A 23,263-nucleotide genomic window follows, 5' to 3' on the forward strand; every position below is an offset into this window, starting at 1 on the left:
GTTCTTTCGTTTGTCGATTACATAATTACTCTATTTTGCCACAACATGCTATGAGGCGAGGCAGCGAATCTCCGACTTGGGAAGGTTCTAGAAGCCAAGATGGTGGCCATGGCATACCTTATAGGTCAGCCAACTCGTTCCGATGAAGTTGTAAGATTTCATTAATTTTCAATCTAGTACTTAAATAGATAAAAAAATAAATAATATAGTCTCATCCACCATATGTTTAGATCTCTAGATTAAAAATTTGCCTAATTGTTTGATCACATGTATTGGAACGAAGGCGACAAAGAACAAAGACAAAGCGAAAGCTCAGTCTGCGTTGCCTCAAACGACTGAAGTGGGGATTCAGGACGCAAACTGTAACATCCCGAATTATAGGCACCAATAAAAGGTTTGGATATATGGTGAGGAATAGTAGTTAAGTTAAACCGTAAGGTATAAATTTGATACGAAATGACGATTAGTCAATTTTCGGCAATTTCTTTTGTCCGTGTAAAATCATAAATCGAAGCTAAGGGGTAATAATTTTATAAATTACAAATTATGGCCTAGAATAATTGTTGATAATGTGAGGAATTGTTTTGGGCCATTTGAAGGTAATTAAAAAAATTTCTATCGCCGATAATTTCAGTTTTTAACGAAAACGATCGGCGAAACTTTTGAAGATATAGACAGGAATAATTTTGCCTTAAACTAGAATTTAAATGCTAAATGATGATATAAAGAGTTCCTAAATGTGATATCATATGATAGGGCAATAAAATGTTACAAGATAATTAATTTATTTAAAAACTAACTAAATAATTAAATAATGATTAGAATTCTCTAGAGAATTCTTTTGTCTATCATCAACTCCAAACCCCCCCTCATTTCAGCCACAAGCACGTCCTCCCCCTCTCCATGGAAGACCAAAAGCTTAAGCTTTTTAATTTCCGAATATTTGTCATTTAATCGGTAAATCGATCGGGTAATCTTGTATCCGCCAGCAAATCGAGGTAGCCCTTTCTTCCTATTCTATTTTTTATACCTTGAACTTGAGTATATGTTGATGTTGAAGGGCTGAAATTTCATTCACTCGGGGGTAGGAAAACTAACCGATTAAATTTCGATATATTGACGTTTACGCGATCATAGGCCTTCATTTGTCGTTGTTTGATATTTGAATTAGAAGTTTGATTACATGGATGTGAATTTGGATGAATATTGAACAGGGGGGGAGCTGAATTGATGATATTTGATGTGGAATGGTTGGGTTTGAGATAAAAGCTTGAGAAGAATCAAACTCTCTAATCTGCCGCCTCCTAGTTTGAATTATTAAGCATTTTAAGAAAGGTTAAAACTTTTGTTTAACAATTTTAAAAATAACTATATTTATTCTTGAGGTCCCCTGAATTTTATGGAGAATTTAGGAGTTCAGTTACTGCATGTATAAATTGTTAAGACAATACCGCCGGAAACTGTCAAAATTGTGGTAAACTGCCATATTTTAGTATGTTCTATCCGAATTATTCAGGGCATTTAAGGTCAATGAAAACTTGATTTCATAATTTCTAAATTAACTATAAGGTGTCTCGTTGTTCTCTGAATTTTGTGACTAATTAAAGAGTACAAATACTATTTATAAAAATTGTGTAGAAAATGTTGCCAGAAACTGTTCGATTTTGTTAGTCTCTGGTAAAAGGAGAATATCTCTCAAACCATTACAAATTTTTGAATGAATCTTGTTGGATTATAAACTATACTTCTTTGGGCATTTAAAAATATTAGGTCAAGCCTCTAAATCCTTCCGAATGAATATAGAATTTTTATGACGAATCAGTCCAGTGCAGTTGTATAGTTAGATGATTTAAGTTAATATAGCAAATTAATTTATTTAGATGATTTAATGATGAAAACATGATCATGGGTAAATATGAGTTATTAATTGGTACGCTATTTATATTATGCATAAAGCGAAGGAGCATATAGTGCGTTTTGATCACAAAGGAGTGGATTTAGAGGGTAGAGAAGTATCAAGGTGAAATAGGCTTATGTTCATAAGCCTGCGAGGTAGCGTATCCTCTCTATGGTTTTCGATTCTTTAGGTTGAGATGATGTGTGCTATAATGTGATTATATGTGAGATGTTTAAATAATGTGCTTAAATATGCTTATAATTTAATATGTGGATTATTATGATTCTTATTAATTTTAATATGAATGATCTGTGGAAAAAAAATGGTACGAATATGAATAAAAGACAATGGATATGATATGCAATGAAATGTAATAAATTATGAAGATCTGAATAATGTGAAATATGTCTGAATAGATTATGAAAAAAAAAATATCTGAATATATATGAAAAAGAGTGTCTGTGAATTCGATAAGAATGATTATCTGAAGTGATATTTGGAAATGGAATAAATGTGAAAAAGAGATTTGAAAGAAGAATATGAAATAAAACGTCCCGTTTGCTTGGTCATATGTGTTGGGTACAATTGGCATGCCATAGGACAGCAGCGCTGCATTATCTGTGATCACTCGTCTTCTGGATAACCGAAGCGAGGATCGTCTGTTATCTGATGGGCCCCTATCTGATCTGTCTGATCTGCACCCTAATGGGTGGTCTAATTATCTGTCCGCACCCTCATGGGTGGTCTGATTATATGTCTGCACCCTCATGGGTGGTCTGATTATCTGTCTGCACCCTATGGGTGGTCTGTGCGGAGTCCTCTTGAGGACAAAATCCGCGTCTGCATCTGATTCTGTTTCTGATCTGGTCCGTGTACCCTGCCTGAAACCAAGCAGATATTGGGGCTATAAGATAAAATAATATCTGATGATTTCTGAATAAAGGATCTGTAATCTGTAATCTGTGATATATGATAATATAAGATAAAATAATATCTGATGATTTCTGAATAAATGATCTGTAAGCTGTAATCTGTGATATATGATAATATAAGATAAAATAATATCTGATGATTTCTGAATAAATGATCTGTAATCTGTAATATGTGATATATGATAATATAAGATAAAATAATATCTGATGATTTCTGAATAAATGATCTGTAATATATGATAAGATAAGAAAAAATTAATATCTGATGACTTGTGAATAAAGGATCTGTAATATGTGATATGTGATATGTGATTTGTGAAATATGATATATGATATGATTGTTGATCAGTCCTCACGGAGGAAATGATATTTTATGTTGAACGGTCCCCGCTCGGGGTAATTAACACGGAAGAATAGTATACGAAAATAAATGGTAAAATGAGAAAAATGTGATACGAAATGATATATGATGATATGCGAAATCTGGAGAAACCAAAGCTATAAGATACAATGAAAATGTTGTAGTATAGAAATAAATATATGAATATGTTATCAAGAGACCATAAGAGAAATATGACGAGGATGATATGATGAATATATATGGGTATCTGAACAGGTATGCTTTGGTGTGAAAATTCTGAGAATTTGGAATATATATATTGTAATAATAAGTCAAGATAATAAGGAAATGGCATTAAGAATGAAATCTCTGAAGAGACATGAGTAAGAATATATGGAAAAGTTGTATGACGATAATACAAATAAGTTTGATATAATGTGATTGTAAGTAATTTTGGAAATCTGTGAAATTGAAATGAAAACAAGCAAAAGATTAAAAAGGAAATAATGTAGTTATTATAGTTACTATTGTCTTAGCTGAGAGGGTTGGATTCTGTAGTTTGGATATTGCTACTGGGCTTTCGAGCTCACTCCCCCTCTTTCCCCCCTGCAGGTTAGAGTCGACATTATGTCAGTGGTGTTGCGCAGCTTTGCATCTTTGGCGAGTCACTGGTGGTCAACTTGGTTTAGTAGTCGTGGCATGTTATGTAATAGTTTAATCTTTAACCTTCCGTTGGATAAATGTTAAGTTTTTAAATGTAATAGATTTTAATTATGCTTTTAAGCTAAAAAGAAAAAGGAAAAATTTCAGCACGGGTTTTCGATACTGAAACGTGACATCACTTATTCGGTTGGTTACCTACCGGGTAAGGGGTGTTACAAGTTTTGGTATCAGAGCCTAGGTTTAGGCGGTTCTGGAAAGAAGTGATTCAGTAAAGTGGTTTACTGGTTTAATTGTCTGTTAGTACCAGTGACTCGATGCAGCTGCTTATGTCTAAAGTGGAAAGAAGTTAACAAGGTACGGGACATAGTTTCCCGTGTGACCGAGAAAGATGTTATATGGGACTGGCCACCCCATATAGCTCTAATCTCGGTAGCGTCGGTATGTGTAAAAGATTTTAAAAAAAAAATTCAGGGAGGATGGGTCTGAAAATGTTGATGAAAAGTATGTCCTAATGAAAGATACTAATAAATATATGCAGATTATGAAAGAGTATAAGTAAAAGAGAAGAAAATGAGTTAAAGGAATGATATGGAAAGAAAGTAAGTTATAGACTAAGTGACCATCATGATATAAAAGTGTAACACGAAAATTCACAAAGGTATGTGGATTGTCTGATATAAGATGGATTAAGAGTCATAAAGTAATATCCTATAATGATAAACAAAAGTATAGAAATATGTGAAAGGAAATGTGTTTGGCAAAATGATAAATATTGATATGAAAACATATGAAACTATAAGGCATTATATGAATAAAACCATAAATGTGCGAATGAGAAAATGCGACGAATAAGAAATAAATGATATGATCTGAACATGTGTGCCCCTATATGGATTACATGTGTACTTCGAATCGGGCAATATGAGATATGACGTGATGTGATGGAAATATGAACTGAATAATCGTGCAAGACAATAAATTATATGATTGGAAATGTGAACTCCGTGAGAATTATGTGTGCGCTCGAATACGAGCTATATAAATGTTAGAACCGAATGATGATTCAGAAATGAAATGGAAAATGGGAATGTATGCTCTAAGCGAGCTGTATAGTATATGATAAGATATGTCTAAAAATATGAGTTTGAAATTGAGCTATATGATATAAAATGGTATTCTGGTTGAAAGTGTTGTCTGTGATCTGTAAATGTGTTAGTTATGGATAAGAATGAGTTTTGAAAATAAATATGGTTGTTGATGAATACTGACTTGATATTTGAATTATGTTGTGATTTGGTGGTTTGATTTGATAATCTGTGATTAACATTGTATCTTGTTGGTTTTGGGGAAGCACTGGTTATAGAGAAAACGCTGCCCAATTTTTGCTAGAAATTGATCAGATAAATTAATACGAAGTTGTGGTAAATAAACTGATAAGTGATAATACATGAAGAGAATGATGTTACATGATGACTTAAGAAATGAAAAAGGGAAAAGATAAGAAGTGTTGTGAATGATAATAAAGGAAAACGTAATGAAATGATGATATGTGGAAAGTGAAATGCACCCTTCGTCGGCTATAAGTGCCCGAATAGGGACTATGCAATTGGGACTATACAATATATGATGAGTATGTGAATTATACATATGCGTGATGAATATGATATGTGCGCCTCATGTGGACAAAGAAAAGATGCAAATAACATGGAAATTACTATGTAAAGAAATGATAATGTGACAAATGTGCTTGAAATATATTAGAGATAATGATAATATTATTATGTGATCGCAAAATGTGGCTATGTGTTAAGATGTGATTATGTGATTTTGTATGTCATTCTGTGTTTGGTTATGGAAGTGTGGATACGCTATGTAGATGAGGATATAGGATGTCGTGGAATGGCATACGTATATGCGACGCTTATAGGAATGATGTAAACCCGAGGGAATTTCGAGGACGAAATTCCTTTTAGGGGGGATGAGTTGTAACATCCCGAATTATAGGCACCAATAAAAGGTTTGGATATATGGTGAGGAATAGTAGTTAAGTTAAACCGTAAGGTATAAATTTGATACGAAATGCCGATTAGTCAATTTTCGGCAATTTCTTTTGTCCGTGTAAAATCATAAATCGAAGCTAAGGGGTAATAATTTTATAAATTACAAATTATGGCCTAGAATAATTGTTGATAATGTGAGGAATTGTTTTGGGCCATTTGAAGGTAATTAAAAAATTTCTATCGCCGATAATTTCAGTTTTTAACGAAAACGATCGGCGAAACTTTTGAAGATATAGACAGGAATAATTTTGCCTTAAACTAGAATTTAAATGCTAAATGATGATATAAAGAGTTCCTAAATGTGATATCATATGATAGGGCAATAAAATGTTACAAGATAATTAATTTATTTAAAAACTAACTAAATAATTAAATAATGATTAGAATTCTCTAGAGAATTCTTTTGTCTATCATCAACTCCAAACCCCCCCTCATTTCAGCCACAAGCACGTCCTCCCCCTCTCCATGGAAGACCAAAAGCTTAAGCTTTTTAATTTCCGAATATTTGTCATTTAATCGGTAAATCGATCGGGTAATCTTGTATCCGCCAGCAAATCGAGGTAGCCCTTTCTTCCTATTCTATTTTTTATACCTTGAACTTGAGTATATGTTGATGTTGAAGGGCTGAAATTTCATTCACTCGGGGGTAGGAAAACTAACCGATTAAATTTCGATATATTGACGTTTACGCGATCATAGGCCTTCATTTGTCGTTGTTTGATATTTGAATTAGAAGTTTGATTACATGGATGTGAATTTGGATGAATATTGAACAGGGGGGGAGCTGAATTGATGATATTTGATGTGGAATGGTTGGGTTTGAGATAAAAGCTTGAGAAGAATCAAACTCTCTAATCTGCCGCCTCCTAGTTTGAATTATTAAGCATTTTAAGAAAGGTTAAAACTTTTGTTTAACAATTTTAAAAATAACTATATTTATTCTTGAGGTCCCCTGAATTTTATGGAGAATTTAGGAGTTCAGTTACTGCATGTATAAATTGTTAAGACAATACCGCCGGAAACTGTCAAAATTGTGGTAAACTGCCATATTTTAGTATGTTCTATCCGAATTATTCAGGGCATTTAAGGTCAATGAAAACTTGATTTCATAATTTCTAAATTAACTATAAGGTGTCTCGTTGTTCTCTGAATTTTGTGACTAATTAAAGAGTACAAATACTATTTATAAAAATTGTGTAGAAAATGTTGCCAGAAACTGTTCGATTTTGTTAGTCTCTGGTAAAAGGAGAATATCTCTCAAACCATTACAAATTTTTGAATGAATCTTGTTGGATTATAAACTATACTTCTTTGGGCATTTAAAAATATTAGGTCAAGCCTCTAAATCCTTCCGAATGAATATAGAATTTTTATGACGAATCAGTCCAGTGCAGTTGTATAGTTAGATGATTTAAGTTAATATAGCAAATTAATTTATTTAGATGATTTAATGATGAAAACATGATCATGGGTAAATATGAGTTATTAATTGGTACGCTATTTATATTATGCATAAAGCGAAGGAGCATATAGTGCGTTTTGATCACAAAGGAGTGGATTTAGAGGGTAGAGAAGTATCAAGGTGAAATAGGCTTATGTTCATAAGCCTGCGAGGTAGCGTATCCTCTCTATGGTTTTCGATTCTTTAGGTTGAGATGATGTGTGCTATAATGTGATTATATGTGAGATGTTTAAATAATGTGCTTAAATATGCTTATAATTTAATATGTGGATTATTATGATTCTTATTAATTTTAATATGAATGATCTGTGGAAAAAAAAATGGTACGAATATGAATAAAAGACAATGGATATGATATGCAATGAAATGTAATAAATTATGAAGATCTGAATAATGTGAAATATGTCTGAATAGATTATGAAAAAAAAAATATCTGAATATATATGAAAAAGAGTGTCTGTGAATTCGATAAGAATGATTATCTGAAGTGATATTTGGAAATGGAATAAATGTGAAAAAGAGATTTGAAAGAAGAATATGAAATAAAACGTCCCGTTTGCTTGGTCATATGTGTTGGGTACAATTGGCATGCCATAGGACAGCAGCGCTGCATTATCTGTGATCACTCGTCTTCTGGATAACCGAAGCGAGGATCGTCTGTTATCTGATGGGCCCCTATCTGATCTGTCTGATCTGCACCCTAATGGGTGGTCTAATTATCTGTCCGCACCCTCATGGGTGGTCTGATTATATGTCTGCACCCTCATGGGTGGTCTGATTATCTGTCTGCACCCTATGGGTGGTCTGTGCGGAGTCCTCTTGAGGACAAAATCCGCGTCTGCATCTGATTCTGTTTCTGATCTGGTCCGTGTACCCTGCCTGAAACCAAGTAGATATTGGGGCTATAAGATAAAATAATATCTGATGATTTCTGAATAAAGGATCTGTAATCTGTAATCTGTGATATATGATAATATAAGATAAAATAATATCTGATGATTTCTGAATAAATGATCTGTAATATATGATAAGATAAGAAAAAATTAATATCTGATGACTTGTGAATAAAGGATCTGTAATATGTGATATGTGATATGTGATTTGTGAAATATGATATATGATATGATTGTTGATCAGTCCTCACGGAGGAAATGATATTTTATGTTGAACGGTCCCCGCTCGGGGTAATTAACACGGAAGAATAGTATACGAAAATAAATGGTAAAATGAGAAAAATGTGATACGAAATGATATATGATGATATGCGAAATCTGGAGAAACCAAAGCTATAAGATACAATGAAAATGTTGTAGTATAGAAATAAATATATGAATATGTTATCAAGAGACCATAAGAGAAATATGACGAGGATGATATGATGAATATATATGGGTATCTGAACAGGTATGCTTTGGTGTGAAAATTCTGAGAATTTGGAATATATATATTGTAATAATAAGTCAAGATAATAAGGAAATGGCATTAAGAATGAAATCTCTGAAGAGACATGAGTAAGAATATATGGAAAAGTTGTATGACGATAATACAAATAAGTTTGATATAATGTGATTGTAAGTAATTTTGGAAATCTGTGAAATTGAAATGAAAACAAGCAAAAGATTAAAAAGGAAATAATGTAGTTATTATAGTTACTATTGTCTTAGCTGAGAGGGTTGGATTCTGTAGTTTGGATATTGCTACTGGGCTTTCGAGCTCACTCCCCCTCTTTCCCCCCTGCAGGTTAGAGTCGACATTATGTCAGTGGTGTTGCGCAGCTTTGCATCTTTGGCGAGTCACTGGTGGTCAACTTGGTTTAGTAGTCGTGGCATGTTATGTAATAGTTTAATCTTTAACCTTCCGCTGGATAAATGTTAAGTTTTTAAATGTAATAGATTTTAATTATGCTTTTAAGCTAAAAAGAAAAAGGAAAAATTTCAGCACGGGTTTTCGATACTGAAACGTGACATCACTTATTCGGTTGGTTACCTACCGGGTAAGGGGTGTTACAAGTTTTGGTATCAGAGCCTAGGTTTAGGCGGTTCTGGAAAGAAGTGATTCAGTAAAGTGGTTTACTGGTTTAATTGTCTGTTAGTACCAGTGACTCGATGCAGCTGCTTATGTCTAAAGTGGAAAGAAGTTAACAAGGTACGGGACATAGTTTCCCGTGTGACCGAGAAAGATGTTATATGGGACTGGCCACCCCATATAGCTCTAATCTCGGTAGCGTCGGTATGTGTAAAAGATTTTAAAAAAAAAATTCAGGGAGGATGGGTCTGAAAATGTTGATGAAAAGTATGTCCTAATGAAAGATACTAATAAATATATGCAGATTATGAAAGAGTATAAGTAAAAGAGAAGAAAATGAGTTAAAGGAATGATATGGAAAGAAAGTAAGTTATAGACTAAGTGACCATCATGATATAAAAGTGTAACACGAAAATTCACAAAGGTATGTGGATTGTCTGATATAAGATGGATTAAGAGTCATAAAGTAATATCCTATAATGATAAACAAAAGTATAGAAATATGTGAAAGGAAATGTGTTTGGCAAAATGATAAATATTGATATGAAAACATATGAAACTATAAGGCATTATATGAATAAAACCATAAATGTGCGAATGAGAAAATGCGACGAATAAGAAATAAATGATATGATCTGAACATGTGTGCCCCTATATGGATTACATGTGTACTTCGAATCGGGCAATATGAGATATGACGTGATGTGATGGAAATATGAACTGAATAATCGTGCAAGACAATAAATTATATGATTGGAAATGTGAACTCCGTGAGAATTATGTGTGCGCTCGAATACGAGCTATATAAATGTTAGAACCGAATGATGATTCAGAAATGAAATGGAAAATGGGAATGTATGCTCTAAGCGAGCTGTATAGTATATGATAAGATATGTCTAAAAATATGAGTTTGAAATTGAGCTATATGATATAAAATGGTATTCTGGTTGAAAGTGTTGTCTGTGATCTGTAAATGTGTTAGTTATGGATAAGAATGAGTTTTGAAAATAAATATGGTTGTTGATGAATACTGACTTGATATTTGAATTATGTTGTGATTTGGTGGTTTGATTTGATAATCTGTGATTAACATTGTATCTTGTTGGTTTTGGGGAAGCACTGGTTATAGAGAAAACGCTGCCCAATTTTTGCTAGAAATTGATCAGATAAATTAATACGAAGTTGTGGTAAATAAACTGATAAGTGATAATACATGAAGAGAATGATGTTACATGATGACTTAAGAAATGAAAAAGGGAAAAGATAAGAAGTGTTGTGAATGATAATAAAGGAAAACGTAATGAAATGATGATATGTGGAAAGTGAAATGCACCCTTCGTCGGCTATAAGTGCCCGAATAGGGACTATGCAATTGGGACTATACAATATATGATGAGTATGTGAATTATACATATGCGTGATGAATATGATATGTGCGCCTCATGTGGACAAAGAAAAGATGCAAATAACATGGAAATTACTATGTAAAGAAATGATAATGTGACAAATGTGCTTGAAATATATTAGAGATAATGATAATATTATTATGTGATCGCAAAATGTGGCTATGTGTTAAGATGTGATTATGTGATTTTGTATGTCATTCTGTGTTTGGTTATGGAAGTGTGGATACGCTATGTAGATGAGGATATAGGATGTCGTGGAATGGCATACGTATATGCGACGCTTATAGGAATGATGTAAACCCGAGGGAATTTCGAGGACGAAATTCCTTTTAGGGGGGATGAGTTGTAACATCCCGAATTATAGGCACCAATAAAAGGTTTGGATATATGGTGAGGAATAGTAGTTAAGTTAAACCGTAAGGTATAAATTTGATACGAAATGCCGATTAGTCAATTTTCGGCAATTTCTTTTGTCCGTGTAAAATCATAAATCGAAGCTAAGGGGTAATAATTTTATAAATTACAAATTATGGCCTAGAATAATTGTTGATAATGTGAGGAATTGTTTTGGGCCATTTGAAGGTAATTAAAAAAATTTCTATCGCCGATAATTTCAGTTTTTAACGAAAACGATCGGCGAAACTTTTGAAGATATAGACAGGAATAATTTTGCCTTAAACTAGAATTTAAATGCTAAATGATGATATAAAGAGTTCCTAAATGTGATATCATATGATAGGGCAATAAAATGTTACAAGATAATTAATTTATTTAAAAACTAACTAAATAATTAAATAATGATTAGAATTCTCTAGAGAATTCTTTTGTCTATCATCAACTCCAAACCCCCCCTCATTTCAGCCACAAGCACGTCCTCCCCCTCTCCATGGAAGACCAAAAGCTTAAGCTTTTTAATTTCCGAATATTTGTCATTTAATCGGTAAATCGATCGGGTAATCTTGTATCCGCCAGCAAATCGAGGTAGCCCTTTCTTCCTATTCTATTTTTTATACCTTGAACTTGAGTATATGTTGATGTTGAAGGGCTGAAATTTCATTCACTCGGGGGTAGGAAAACTAACCGATTAAATTTCGATATATTGACGTTTACGCGATCATAGGCCTTCATTTGTCGTTGTTTGATATTTGAATTAGAAGTTTGATTACATGGATGTGAATTTGGATGAATATTGAACAGGGGGGGAGCTGAATTGATGATATTTGATGTGGAATGGTTGGGTTTGAGATAAAAGCTTGAGAAGAATCAAACTCTCTAATCTGCCGCCTCCTAGTTTGAATTATTAAGCATTTTAAGAAAGGTTAAAACTTTTGTTTAACAATTTTAAAAATAACTATATTTATTCTTGAGGTCCCCTGAATTTTATGGAGAATTTAGGAGTTCAGTTACTGCATGTATAAATTGTTAAGACAATACCGCCGGAAACTGTCAAAATTGTGGTAAACTGCCATATTTTAGTATGTTCTATCCGAATTATTCAGGGCATTTAAGGTCAATGAAAACTTGATTTCATAATTTCTAAATTAACTATAAGGTGTCTCGTTGTTCTCTGAATTTTGTGACTAATTAAAGAGTACAAATACTATTTATAAAAATTGTGTAGAAAATGTTGCCAGAAACTGTTCGATTTTGTTAGTCTCTGGTAAAAGGAGAATATCTCTCAAACCATTACAAATTTTTGAATGAATCTTGTTGGATTATAAACTATACTTCTTTGGGCATTTAAAAATATTAGGTCAAGCCTCTAAATCCTTCCGAATGAATATAGAATTTTTATGACGAATCAGTCCAGTGCAGTTGTATAGTTAGATGATTTAAGTTAATATAGCAAATTAATTTATTTAGATGATTTAATGATGAAAACATGATCATGGGTAAATATGAGTTATTAATTGGTACGCTATTTATATTATGCATAAAGCGAAGGAGCATATAGTGCGTTTTGATCACAAAGGAGTGGATTTAGAGGGTAGAGAAGTATCAAGGTGAAATAGGCTTATGTTCATAAGCCTGCGAGGTAGCGTATCCTCTCTATGGTTTTCGATTCTTTAGGTTGAGATGATGTGTGCTATAATGTGATTATATGTGAGATGTTTAAATAATGTGCTTAAATATGCTTATAATTTAATATGTGGATTATTATGATTCTTATTAATTTTAATATGAATGATCTGTGGAAAAAAAAATGGTACGAATATGAATAAAAGACAATGGATATGATATGCAATGAAATGTAATAAATTATGAAGATCTGAATAATGTGAAATATGTCTGAATAGATTATGAAAAAAAAAATATCTGAATATATATGAAAAAGAGTGTCTGTGAATTCGATAAGAATGATTATCTGAAGTGATATTTGGAAATGGAATAAATGTGAAAAAGAGATTTGAAAGAAGAATATGAAATAAAACGTCCCGTTTGCTTGGTCATATGTGTTGGGTACAATTGGCATGCCATAGGACAGCAGCGCTGCATTATCTGTGATCACTCGTCTTCTGGATAACCGAAGCGAGGATCGTCTGTTATCTGATGGGCCCCTATCTGATCTGTCTGATCTGCACCCTAATGGGTGGTCTAATTATCTGTCCGCACCCTCATGGGTGGTCTGATTATATGTCTGCACCCTCATGGGTGGTCTGATTATCTGTCTGCACCCTATGGGTGGTCTGTGCGGAGTCCTCTTGAGGACAAAATCCGCGTCTGCATCTGATTCTGTTTCTGATCTGGTCCGTGTACCCTGCCTGAAACCAAGTAGATATTGGGGCTATAAGATAAAATAATATCTGATGATTTCTGAATAAAGGATCTGTAATCTGTAATCTGTGATATATGATAATATAAGATAAAATAATATCTGATGATTTCTGAATAAATGATCTGTAATATATGATAAGATAAGAAAAAATTAATATCTGATGACTTGTGAATAAAGGATCTGTAATATGTGATATGTGATATGTGATTTGTGAAATATGATATATGATATGATTGTTGATCAGTCCTCACGGAGGAAATGATATTTTATGTTGAACGGTCCCCGCTCGGGGTAATTAACACGGAAGAATAGTATACGAAAATAAATGGTAAAATGAGAAAAATGTGATACGAAATGATATATGATGATATGCGAAATCTGGAGAAACCAAAGCTATAAGATACAATGAAAATGTTGTAGTATAGAAATAAATATATGAATATGTTATCAAGAGACCATAAGAGAAATATGACGAGGATGATATGATGAATATATATGGGTATCTGAACAGGTATGCTTTGGTGTGAAAATTCTGAGAATTTGGAATATATATATTGTAATAATAAGTCAAGATAATAAGGAAATGGCATTAAGAATGAAATCTCTGAAGAGACATGAGTAAGAATATATGGAAAAGTTGTATGACGATAATACAAATAAGTTTGATATAATGTGATTGTAAGTAATTTTGGAAATCTGTGAAATTGAAATGAAAACAAGCAAAAGATTAAAAAGGAAATAATGTAGTTATTATAGTTACTATTGTCTTAGCTGAGAGGGTTGGATTCTGTAGTTTGGATATTGCTACTGGGCTTTCGAGCTCACTCCCCCTCTTTCCCCCCTGCAGGTTAGAGTCGACATTATGTCAGTGGTGTTGCGCAGCTTTGCATCTTTGGCGAGTCACTGGTGGTCAACTTGGTTTAGTAGTCGTGGCATGTTATGTAATAGTTTAATCTTTAACCTTCCGCTGGATAAATGTTAAGTTTTTAAATGTAATAGATTTTAATTATGCTTTTAAGCTAAAAAGAAAAAGGAAAAATTTCAGCACGGGTTTTCGATACTGAAACGTGACATCACTTATTCGGTGGGTTACCTACCGGGTAAGGGGTGTTACACAAACAGAGGCATGGTGTATAATGTGTTGTTTAAGGCCTATACCAAAGACACAAGTACTGTGAATCCACAACAATTGGAAGTACTGGAGGATGATTGAGAAACTCCAAATGGAATTGGATATCATCTAGGAATTTAATTATGCATTCTTGAAATTTTAATATTACGTAGCTTTGTTATTTTTAAGATTTTAATCATGTAACTTTTGGCTTTATTCTTTGAGATTTTAATGTCAACGCGACAAAAACGATGGTCATTATAAAACCATTGTTTCCAATATAAGAATGTAATTTGTCTGTAGATATACAAAATTTGAGATTTTCATGAATTTATCAACTTTTGAGATGTTTTGGCTTTTCCCCAGCATTAAAACTTATGTGATTGTATTTAATCTCAACATCAGTGTTCACAAATTGTGATTCCGTTAAGACAAATCGTAATAATACCATATACTCCCTCCGTCCCCAATTAGGAGTCACTCTTTGACCGGACACGGGTTTTAAGGAAGTATTTGAATGTGTGGTGTAATAAATGAAGTTAGGTAGTGGAATGTGAGACCTCTTTGACTTTTAGGGTATTTTTGATGTCCATATATAGTAAGTAGGAAGAGTGACTCTTAATCGGGGACGGAGGGAGTAATTTGTAGTATCTGTTAAAATTTATGCTTCATTCAAGATATTAGATTTTGTCTATGCCATATAATTAAAAAAAATCGTATTCCAAGATAAAAGTTCAATCAATACAATTCACAAAAGAGCTAAATTTGATGGATTCAAAAAAATTGATCGAAATTATACAATTTGAGAAAAACTAGAAATTTCCAAAGTTTATGCAGTTAGATTTAAAAAAAGTTTATGATAAAAATCAGAAAATAGTAAAAGTTAATTCATTGGACATCGAATATCGTAAAATAGAATGTGGCAATTCATTTCTCTTAGTAAAACACCAAAGTATACGACCAAGATGCATATGCATTATAGAAAGTTCAAATATTTTTTCAAGTTGATTAAATATATGTGTAGGCCTTTGACATGGGCTATGCCCTAAAATTCCATGAAATTTATACTCATAAATTTTAATAAGATGACCCACTCACAATAAAGTCATTTTTATCTAACAATATTTAGACGATTTTTCTACATATATAATCCTGACTTGTATTTTTATATATGTGCTATCTTATAGCCAAATAGAATTGGTCTATATACGAGTATATTATTTAAATGGGCTAGCTAGACTTAGTGGCAAGCATGGCAATTTTTGTTTATTCCTTCAATAGCTAAGTTCAATATCATTTGATCATATCATTAAATTTAATTCTCTACGCAATAAACTATAGAGACATGTTGCTATATTCAAGATATACTATTTGAAAGAAGGTACACGAAATTATTAAAAATTACATTTTGGCCGATGGACTCAAATATTCTGACAAGTTGGTGTTTGCTGTCACAAGTTGAGAGTTTAATGGTAAGCACAAATAGGAATCATTCTATTTTTTTTGCTAAATATGGATTAGAAATAAGATTACTCATATATAATTAGAAATTGGGTATCCACTCTAGCCGCCATTAATTTTAAATTGATTATATATGTATCGATTTTTATTATATTACATTAAATGGAAAAAATAATAGGATATGGTGCAATTGCATGTGTGACTCAAGTTGGTAATGAGCTATTGAAATATGCACTAATGGAAAGGAATTTTGGACATCATCTTGTAAATCAGAAACAAACTTATTATATAACCCCATAAAAGTGTTGACAATTACCTATAATTATGGGGTTTTGCAACCACTATTTTCATACACGATTATACATGTCATTTTGATCGGCCTAATATCACTTGTCTAATTTTACATTTACTATATGATAAATAGAGATCACGTGCATTCCAATCTCATAATATAAATGTGACCACTATTACATTAACTTGTTTTTATTCATATTCTTTCAGTATTTTCTAAATTTCGAATTGTAAAAAACTAAGATGTGTAATTGCGGACGAAAGAAGTGAGTAAAGCCTAATGATGCGAGAATAAAAGGTGTAGCAATCGTGGGTGAAATTTATGAATTTGATAAGTAGATTAATTGATAAACAGGGGAAAGAAAAATTCAAGACGAGTGAAGACCTGGTGAATGCCTAAAAAGAAGAAGAGAATAGTCAACCATTAGCTGTTGCACTTAGTCAACGGTTGATCAACCTCTTACCATTTCTTCCTTTTCATCTTATTTAGACATCAATTCATTTCTTCTCCATCTCTATCTCTCTCTCTCATCGATTTTGGTGGGAGCTTTCAGCATATATAACGTGCTATTTCGTGTTTTGGGTTCATAAAAAGATTCAATTTTTCTTGAATTCTTGAAGCCTATCTTTGATTTTCTCCTCTCCTGATTCTGGGTTTTGAAGCTCAAGAAAAATGGCAGTGAGTTTGAATCTCTCTCTCTGAAAATTGTTTCTATTTATGGGAATATCCAGTTTTTTTTCTCTTTACTATGCTAAATTTGTTTCTCTCTTTTTTCACCTGAACTCGGATTTAGGATTGAGTTTTCGGGGAATTTTTGGCTGTTTTTATTTTGATTATGTTGAAATTTAGATTTTTATTGAATCAATTGATGGCTAAACAAAAGGCTAATGCTTTATTCAAGGAATAGGGATTCGAACTTACTTATGACATCAGCATAACGATATTAAATGACATCATATATCTAAAGCGATTATTCATATTTATTTGTTGCAGAAGCAAAGGTCAAATGTCCCAAAATTTGGCAACTGGGAAAACGAACAAAACGACGTTCCTTACACAGTTTACTTCAACAATGCAAGGAAAAACAAGGGAGGAAAGATGATAAACCCGAACGATCCACAAGAGAATCCAGATATGTTCGCTCATCTCGAACCTTCGCCTCTTGCTCCGGCCACTCCTCCTCCTCCTTATGCGAAATCGGGAGCCAGACAGGAGGAGCCGACTGGGAGGCGGGCTGTTAGGCCTGCCCCCGAGCAAAGAGACGGTGATTTTGGGCAATTTAATAAAAATGAGCCAAATTATGGTAGTGGCCGTGGTAACGGCCAAAGATTTGGCCGCTCTGCACGGCCTAGTACTGCAAACTCAGAGTTAAGCTTTGAACGTTCGCCTCTCCATCCTCAACCTCGCCCTCAAGCAATCAATGCTATGGGGCGAGGCACTGGATCCCCGGCTTGGGAAGGTTCTAGAGGCCACGATAGTAGCCATGGCACGCCTTCTAGGTCGCGCCTAAGGCCAACTCGCTCGGATGAAGCGGTACGGCTTTCATTTTGGTCCATCCACTTTGCACGTCAACTTAAATAGATATAAATAATATAGGCCGACCCACAATATATATAGATGGGTAGATTTTAATTTTATTTGATTCTATAATCCTACCACATGTATTGCCGGTCCCTCCCTCAAAGTAAACGCCGCCTATTTTGATATATATGTGCAGAATGACAAAGGAGCGGCGATTCCAAAATTTGGGGCATGGGATGAGAACGACCCTCAGTCGGCTGAAAACTTCACGCACATATTCAACAAAGTGAGGGAGGATCGAAACTATGAGGGCGGGAATGGGAACGGCCCGACTACTCCGAACCATCATACATCATACGCACGGGTGTCACGCTCCAACGAGCCTAAGGTTAGACCAACTCATCCATCTATCTATTTATCTATTGTCTTTTCCTTTGATATGATCTTTGTCTCATTTCTTTGTTCTTTTTACATGTAGAAATGTTGCTTTCCTTGGTGGTAGAACATCAACGCTCGATTCTCCTTCGTTTTGCTTCCTCTTTCTCTATGCAAAGATTGCCTCACTTTTTGTCTATTTTGGCAATAAATGTGATTAGATTCATAATTTGGTGCTTCATCATCGATGTAATTTTTTGAATCATTTTGAGTCATTTCATCTTACCATGTTTTGGAATGTAGAGTAGTTCTGTAGTTGTTTGTGTTAGATGATTCTCTTCTTTTCTACTTTGATTTTACAGCTTTCTTTATTTTAGGCTTTTGTACAGATAAAAGCTTTCAATATTTGAGATATTCACATAGTATAATTTATTTTATACTAAAAATATAAAGTAAAAAGAGATTGCCATTTTTATATTACCATTTAATTTTAGGATCTAAAAATGTTTACTTGATCACTCATTCACGGAAGACGCTTTAATAATTAAGACTACATACAACCCAATGAAATCTAGCATCAAATCAAAACCAAAACATGCTCAATGCTTGAATCGAATGTGTCATTTGAAGGAACATGTCATAAATTATCTGGTTCAGATATGAAGAAATACAAAAAACTTACATGGGAATAACATTCATATTTGAGTTATAAAATATCGAAAATGTGAATTAAAATTATCCATTTAAATATTTGGTGAGACATTTCATTCCTCCCAAAGTTGGACCAAAAATTGTACTACTAGTAGAATTATGATATGGCCCAATTCAACAAAAGTTCGAATTTTAGAGCCCCATTATTTGAGCATCTAAGCCCAAATTCAATTAGACAAAATCATGCTTCAAATCCGAAATTTCAGCGCCAGTTTATGGAGGCAAATCGAAATTTCAAAACGTTTCCGAATTTCCAATCTTCAATTCGAACGTAACAGCAACCACACATAAAATCAATTCAAAGTTTCAATCACTTTCTCCTTCCCTCTCTCTTTGATTTTTCAATGACCAAAATCAGCCACCGTAGCTGAATCTGAGAAATTAAGGTAAATTCCCAAAACCCAAAATCAGTTCCCGCCGAGTTTTTCGGCGCCACCTCAATTCAGCTCAGTCTGTGCTCGCACTAAGATGATCGATTGCGCTTTGTGCATTTTAATCGATTGGGAGCTGGCCACAAAGACTTGTCTTTTTTTTTTCTGGTGAGATTTGAATTGCAGCTTTTAATCATGGGGTTCTCGAATGTGCTATTGCTTAGCAAAATCATGGGTAGAATCCAATTGTTGAAAACCCCTCTTTTTTTGCTTATTTGAGGGTTTCATATAATTTGATATTTTGTGTTAGTCAATTAAGGAGAATTTCCCCTTTCTCTCGTGTTCTGCATCTGCTTTCTTCTACTTAATTGGATATAGGTTTTAGTTTGGGGGTAGTATTGAATTCGATTTCTGAATTGGGGATGAGGGAGCTAAGCATTGAGTCATTTTATGCACGGCTAAGACAGTCAGCTATAGCCTCAGCTTCATCCGCCCCTCTTCTAATCTTCCCCTCAACCTCAGATGCTGATTCACTATGTGCGTTGAAAATCATAGGGCATGTTCTTGAATCTGATTCAATTAGGTATGCCTGTTACCCGGTTTCTAGTTTCAAGGAAATCCACAAGTATGCAGGGCCAAATCTTAGTTCATCCGCGAATGAGCCCATAACCATCTTGTTGATTAATTGGGGTTGCCATAGGGATCTTAGGAGGGACCTGCAGATCGGTCCCTTAGCTCGAGTTTTCGTTGTTGACAGTCATAGGCCGATCCATTTGCATAATTTGAGTGACCAGAATGACTGTGTGGTGGTGCTTTACACGAAGGATGATGAGAACCAGGCCGATCTTGTTTATGATTTCGATGTGTCCACTGTTGCGAATGCGAGTGAATTGAACAGTGACGGTGAGGTTGAGGAAGATTCGGAGAGTGAAGATGAAAATGATAGTGATGTTGAGGAGGGTGGGGAAGTAGGTAGAAAGAGGAGGAGAGATTCTGAAAATGAGGGGAATCCTGATAAGTTGTTTAAAAAGTTGAAGAGAGACTATTACTATATGGGAACGTACCATGGGAAGCCGTCAGGATGCTTGATGTATGAGCTGTCACATTCTCTAAGGAAGAACAAGAATGAGTTACTCTGGTTGGCTTGTGTGGCTTTAACTGATCAGTTCGTACACGAGAGGTTAACTGAAGAGAGATACCAGGCGGGGGTTATGGAACTCGAGCAGCATATTAACAGCTCAGGAAACTTGGATGCTATTACATCAGTCACACTCAAGGATGGCACAAAGGTTACTGTGCCCGATTCTTCCAGAATCGCTTATGAGGACGAGCCTAGGTTGATGTTATTGCAAGAGTGGAACTTGTTCGACTCAATGCTGTGCTCATCGTATGTGGCAACTAAACTGAAGACTTGGAGTGACCCCGGGTTGAAAAATATGCAGCTTCTTTTGGCTCGGATGGGTTTTGCAAGAGAAGAATGCAAACAGAAATACCAATACATGAGTGTGGAGATCAAACACAGAATGAAAGATATGTTTCAAAAGTTCCTACCCGAGATTGGACTCAGGGATTTCTACTATAGAGGTTTCCTGCTGTTGCACGGGTATAGCTCGAAAGTCTCTGCTGCAGATGTGGTGTATGGGGTTACTGCTCTTCTAGAGTCGTTCGTGGAGGCAGATGGATCTTCTGGCTCGAAACAGTTTGGTGTGGCGTATGATGCGTTGTCCCTCAACAATGTCGAGAAGCTGGAACTGGGAATGAGGCAGGCTATCAAGGTGCAACGGGCTGTTCTCAGACAAGGAAGCACAGCCATAACGAAGAAGGGGTCGATAAGGAGTGGGAGTAAGTTCAGATGGGTGAAACTCGAAGACACTGCTGATGCAAAACTCTTATGTCACCCTCAGGCTCTAACTAAATTCGGGTTCTTCCTGATGGATGCTCTACGCGAGAAGGGAGCAAGGATGAAGCCTCTGATATGCGTTTGCTACACTGAGGAACAGAGGAAAGTGCTGATTGTTGGCATATGTGGGAAGCCACGCCTTGGCGCACGAAATGGAAATGCGTTTGGGATTGCCTTCAGAAGCGCGGCTGATGAGACCAGAGCTGAGTACTTTCATGAGCTCTTTGAGTCGTCGTGGATAGTCTTGGAGGCGGCTGCAGTAAATTCATTCATGATCAGGTTAACTGAGAAACTGTTGTGATATGTGATCATCTTTTCATATTTGTATCTCTTTCACTTAACTGAGATTCTGTTATTCATAGATGTCTTTTTTTTGCATTCTAATAGACTAATGCTTTGTTAACTTCTTGCATGTAACATTATCACCATTCAATAACTAGATTGAATACTTCCAAGATTATAGTTTCTTCTTTGAAAACAACTCCAACATTGGATAGTAGCAAATGGGATGGGATATGTATATAAGGAGCCGTTCGGTTTGAAAGATTATATCTCATGGTTGAATATTTACTCGTTTGTTTAGACCCGGCCTATTTTCGGGCCGGGCAGGTGGTTCAGCAACTCTTGATATCTTTATGAATGGGAAGTGTAAATTGTGCAGCTGCTATTAATATTATAATGATGTGTAAGAATTTGCAGCAAAAATTCACATGTACATTCCATATTTGACTACAGAGATATTGAACTAATATAGCCATTTAGATGTAACAATGGTGCAGAAAGTAATTAGTTTGTCCATTGTATTAACCCTATTATTTATGATGTAACAGGAGTGCCCATGTACTAATCAATATTGTTACATCATAATATGACTATAATCTCACTGCTTTCAATGTAAAAACTAAGAGTCCTAATTTAACTACAAAGATTTTGAATAAGGTTAGTTAATACATGGAAAACCAATTACTATACGGAAACAATATGATTAATGGAGTACAATATAACACTCTCAAAATGTTACTACTATTTGTTAGTTACCTAATAAAGGAAAAGAAGATCTCAATTTTCAACAATAGGATTAATACAATATGAAGATTGGAGTACTAGATTACTTAAAATAATACGCGATATGGCTAATCTTATTGAAGAATGGAGTAGCCAGACAAGTATAAGGAAATGAGAGGGCTAAAGTAAATTAACAAATTTATTGTGGATCCTGATTTCAAACGGGAGCTCGATTTATCTTTGTAGACGGCACAAATCAAGAGTACTAGAACGTATCTCGTCTTGCGGAAAGAAGTCTAAATTGACTCTGCTTTTATTAATTACTAGTATTAACCCCCGTGCTATGCACGGGCCTTACGTTTTTTAAAATAATGAAAACAAATTGTAAATTAGAATAAAATATAAAATAAAATTATTATGTACACATTAAAAAAATATAGTAGGTATTCTTTTTAACGGTGATTGCCTATTCAACACAAATTAAATAGTAGTACATTGTTTTTGGTAGAAAAAGCAGCTAAAGCCTCCCAAAAAAACTAACGAATATAAGGAACACCTAATTTATCATGTAGAAGCAAAATATTAAGCTCTATGGGTGGATTCTCCAGCACATGGATGACCTTGTGTACCCTATAAGCATAATGTGATAACTAATCAACAACAAAGTTTCTTTCCCTATGCACATGTCGCAACATGACCGAGTTAAAATCTTGAAGCATTTTACGGATTCTGAATATTATGGCCCGATAATTAGTAGAGCTTTCAAAGTGTCCCAAAATCATGGCTACAACTACATAACTATCACTCTCTACTTCCAAAACTTGCACCTCCAATCTTCTAGCCTACTCCAATCCATGAAAAATACACAAAATCTCAGCAAGCAAAATAGAACAAACCTCTTTATTATCAACAAATCAATGTCTCCAATTACCTGCATCATCTCTAATCTAACTCC

The 23,263-nt window shown here is 34.3% G+C and overlaps 2 protein-coding genes and 1 long non-coding RNA gene across 3 annotated transcripts; all 3 read left to right on the plus strand.

The window, feature by feature from the left end:
* Nucleotides 1–466: 466 nt before the first annotated feature.
* LOC121744767 lies at nt 467–14,608 on the plus strand. Its single transcript, XR_006038657.1, has 7 exons — nt 467–998; nt 1,957–2,052; nt 3,782–6,452; nt 7,411–7,506; nt 9,095–11,766; nt 12,725–12,820; nt 14,409–14,608. It is a non-coding gene; the product is annotated as an uncharacterized LOC121744767 (long non-coding RNA).
* A 2,337-nt stretch (nt 14,609–16,945) lies between these two features.
* LOC121743563 (RPM1-interacting protein 4-like) lies at nt 16,946–18,669 on the plus strand. Its single transcript, XM_042136889.1, has 4 exons — nt 16,946–17,103; nt 17,419–17,958; nt 18,143–18,334; nt 18,425–18,669. Exons 1-4 carry the CDS (start codon nt 17,098–17,100, stop codon nt 18,446–18,448), a joined length of 762 nt encoding a protein of 253 aa, XP_041992823.1. The 5' UTR covers nt 16,946–17,097; the 3' UTR covers nt 18,449–18,669.
* A 576-nt stretch (nt 18,670–19,245) lies between these two features.
* Nucleotides 19,246–21,817, plus strand: LOC121743292 (cell division control protein 45 homolog). Its single transcript, XM_042136551.1, has one exon. The coding sequence runs from the start codon at nt 19,826–19,828 to the stop codon at nt 21,602–21,604; it is 1,779 nt and encodes a 592-aa protein (XP_041992485.1). The 5' UTR covers nt 19,246–19,825; the 3' UTR covers nt 21,605–21,817.
* Nucleotides 21,818–23,263: the final 1,446 nt, after the last annotated feature.

This window comes from Salvia splendens, chromosome 8, assembly GCF_004379255.2.
Source record: "Salvia splendens isolate huo1 chromosome 8, SspV2, whole genome shotgun sequence".
NCBI classification, from domain to species: domain Eukaryota; kingdom Viridiplantae; phylum Streptophyta; class Magnoliopsida; order Lamiales; family Lamiaceae; genus Salvia; species Salvia splendens.

Excerpts from the sequence above, each read along its gene's own strand:
- LOC121743563 (XM_042136889.1), top strand. Across the intron at positions 17,959-18,142 it reads CAACTCGCTCGGATGAAGCG|AATGACAAAGGAGCGGCGAT; the intron begins GTACGGCTTTCA and ends ATATATGTGCAG. Across the intron at positions 18,335-18,424 it reads CACGCTCCAACGAGCCTAAG|AAATGTTGCTTTCCTTGGTG; the intron begins GTTAGACCAACT and ends TTTTACATGTAG.
- LOC121743292 (XM_042136551.1), top strand. The coding sequence starts at position 19,826 with ATGAGGGAGCTAAGCATTGAGTCATTTTATGCACGGCTAAGACAGTCA.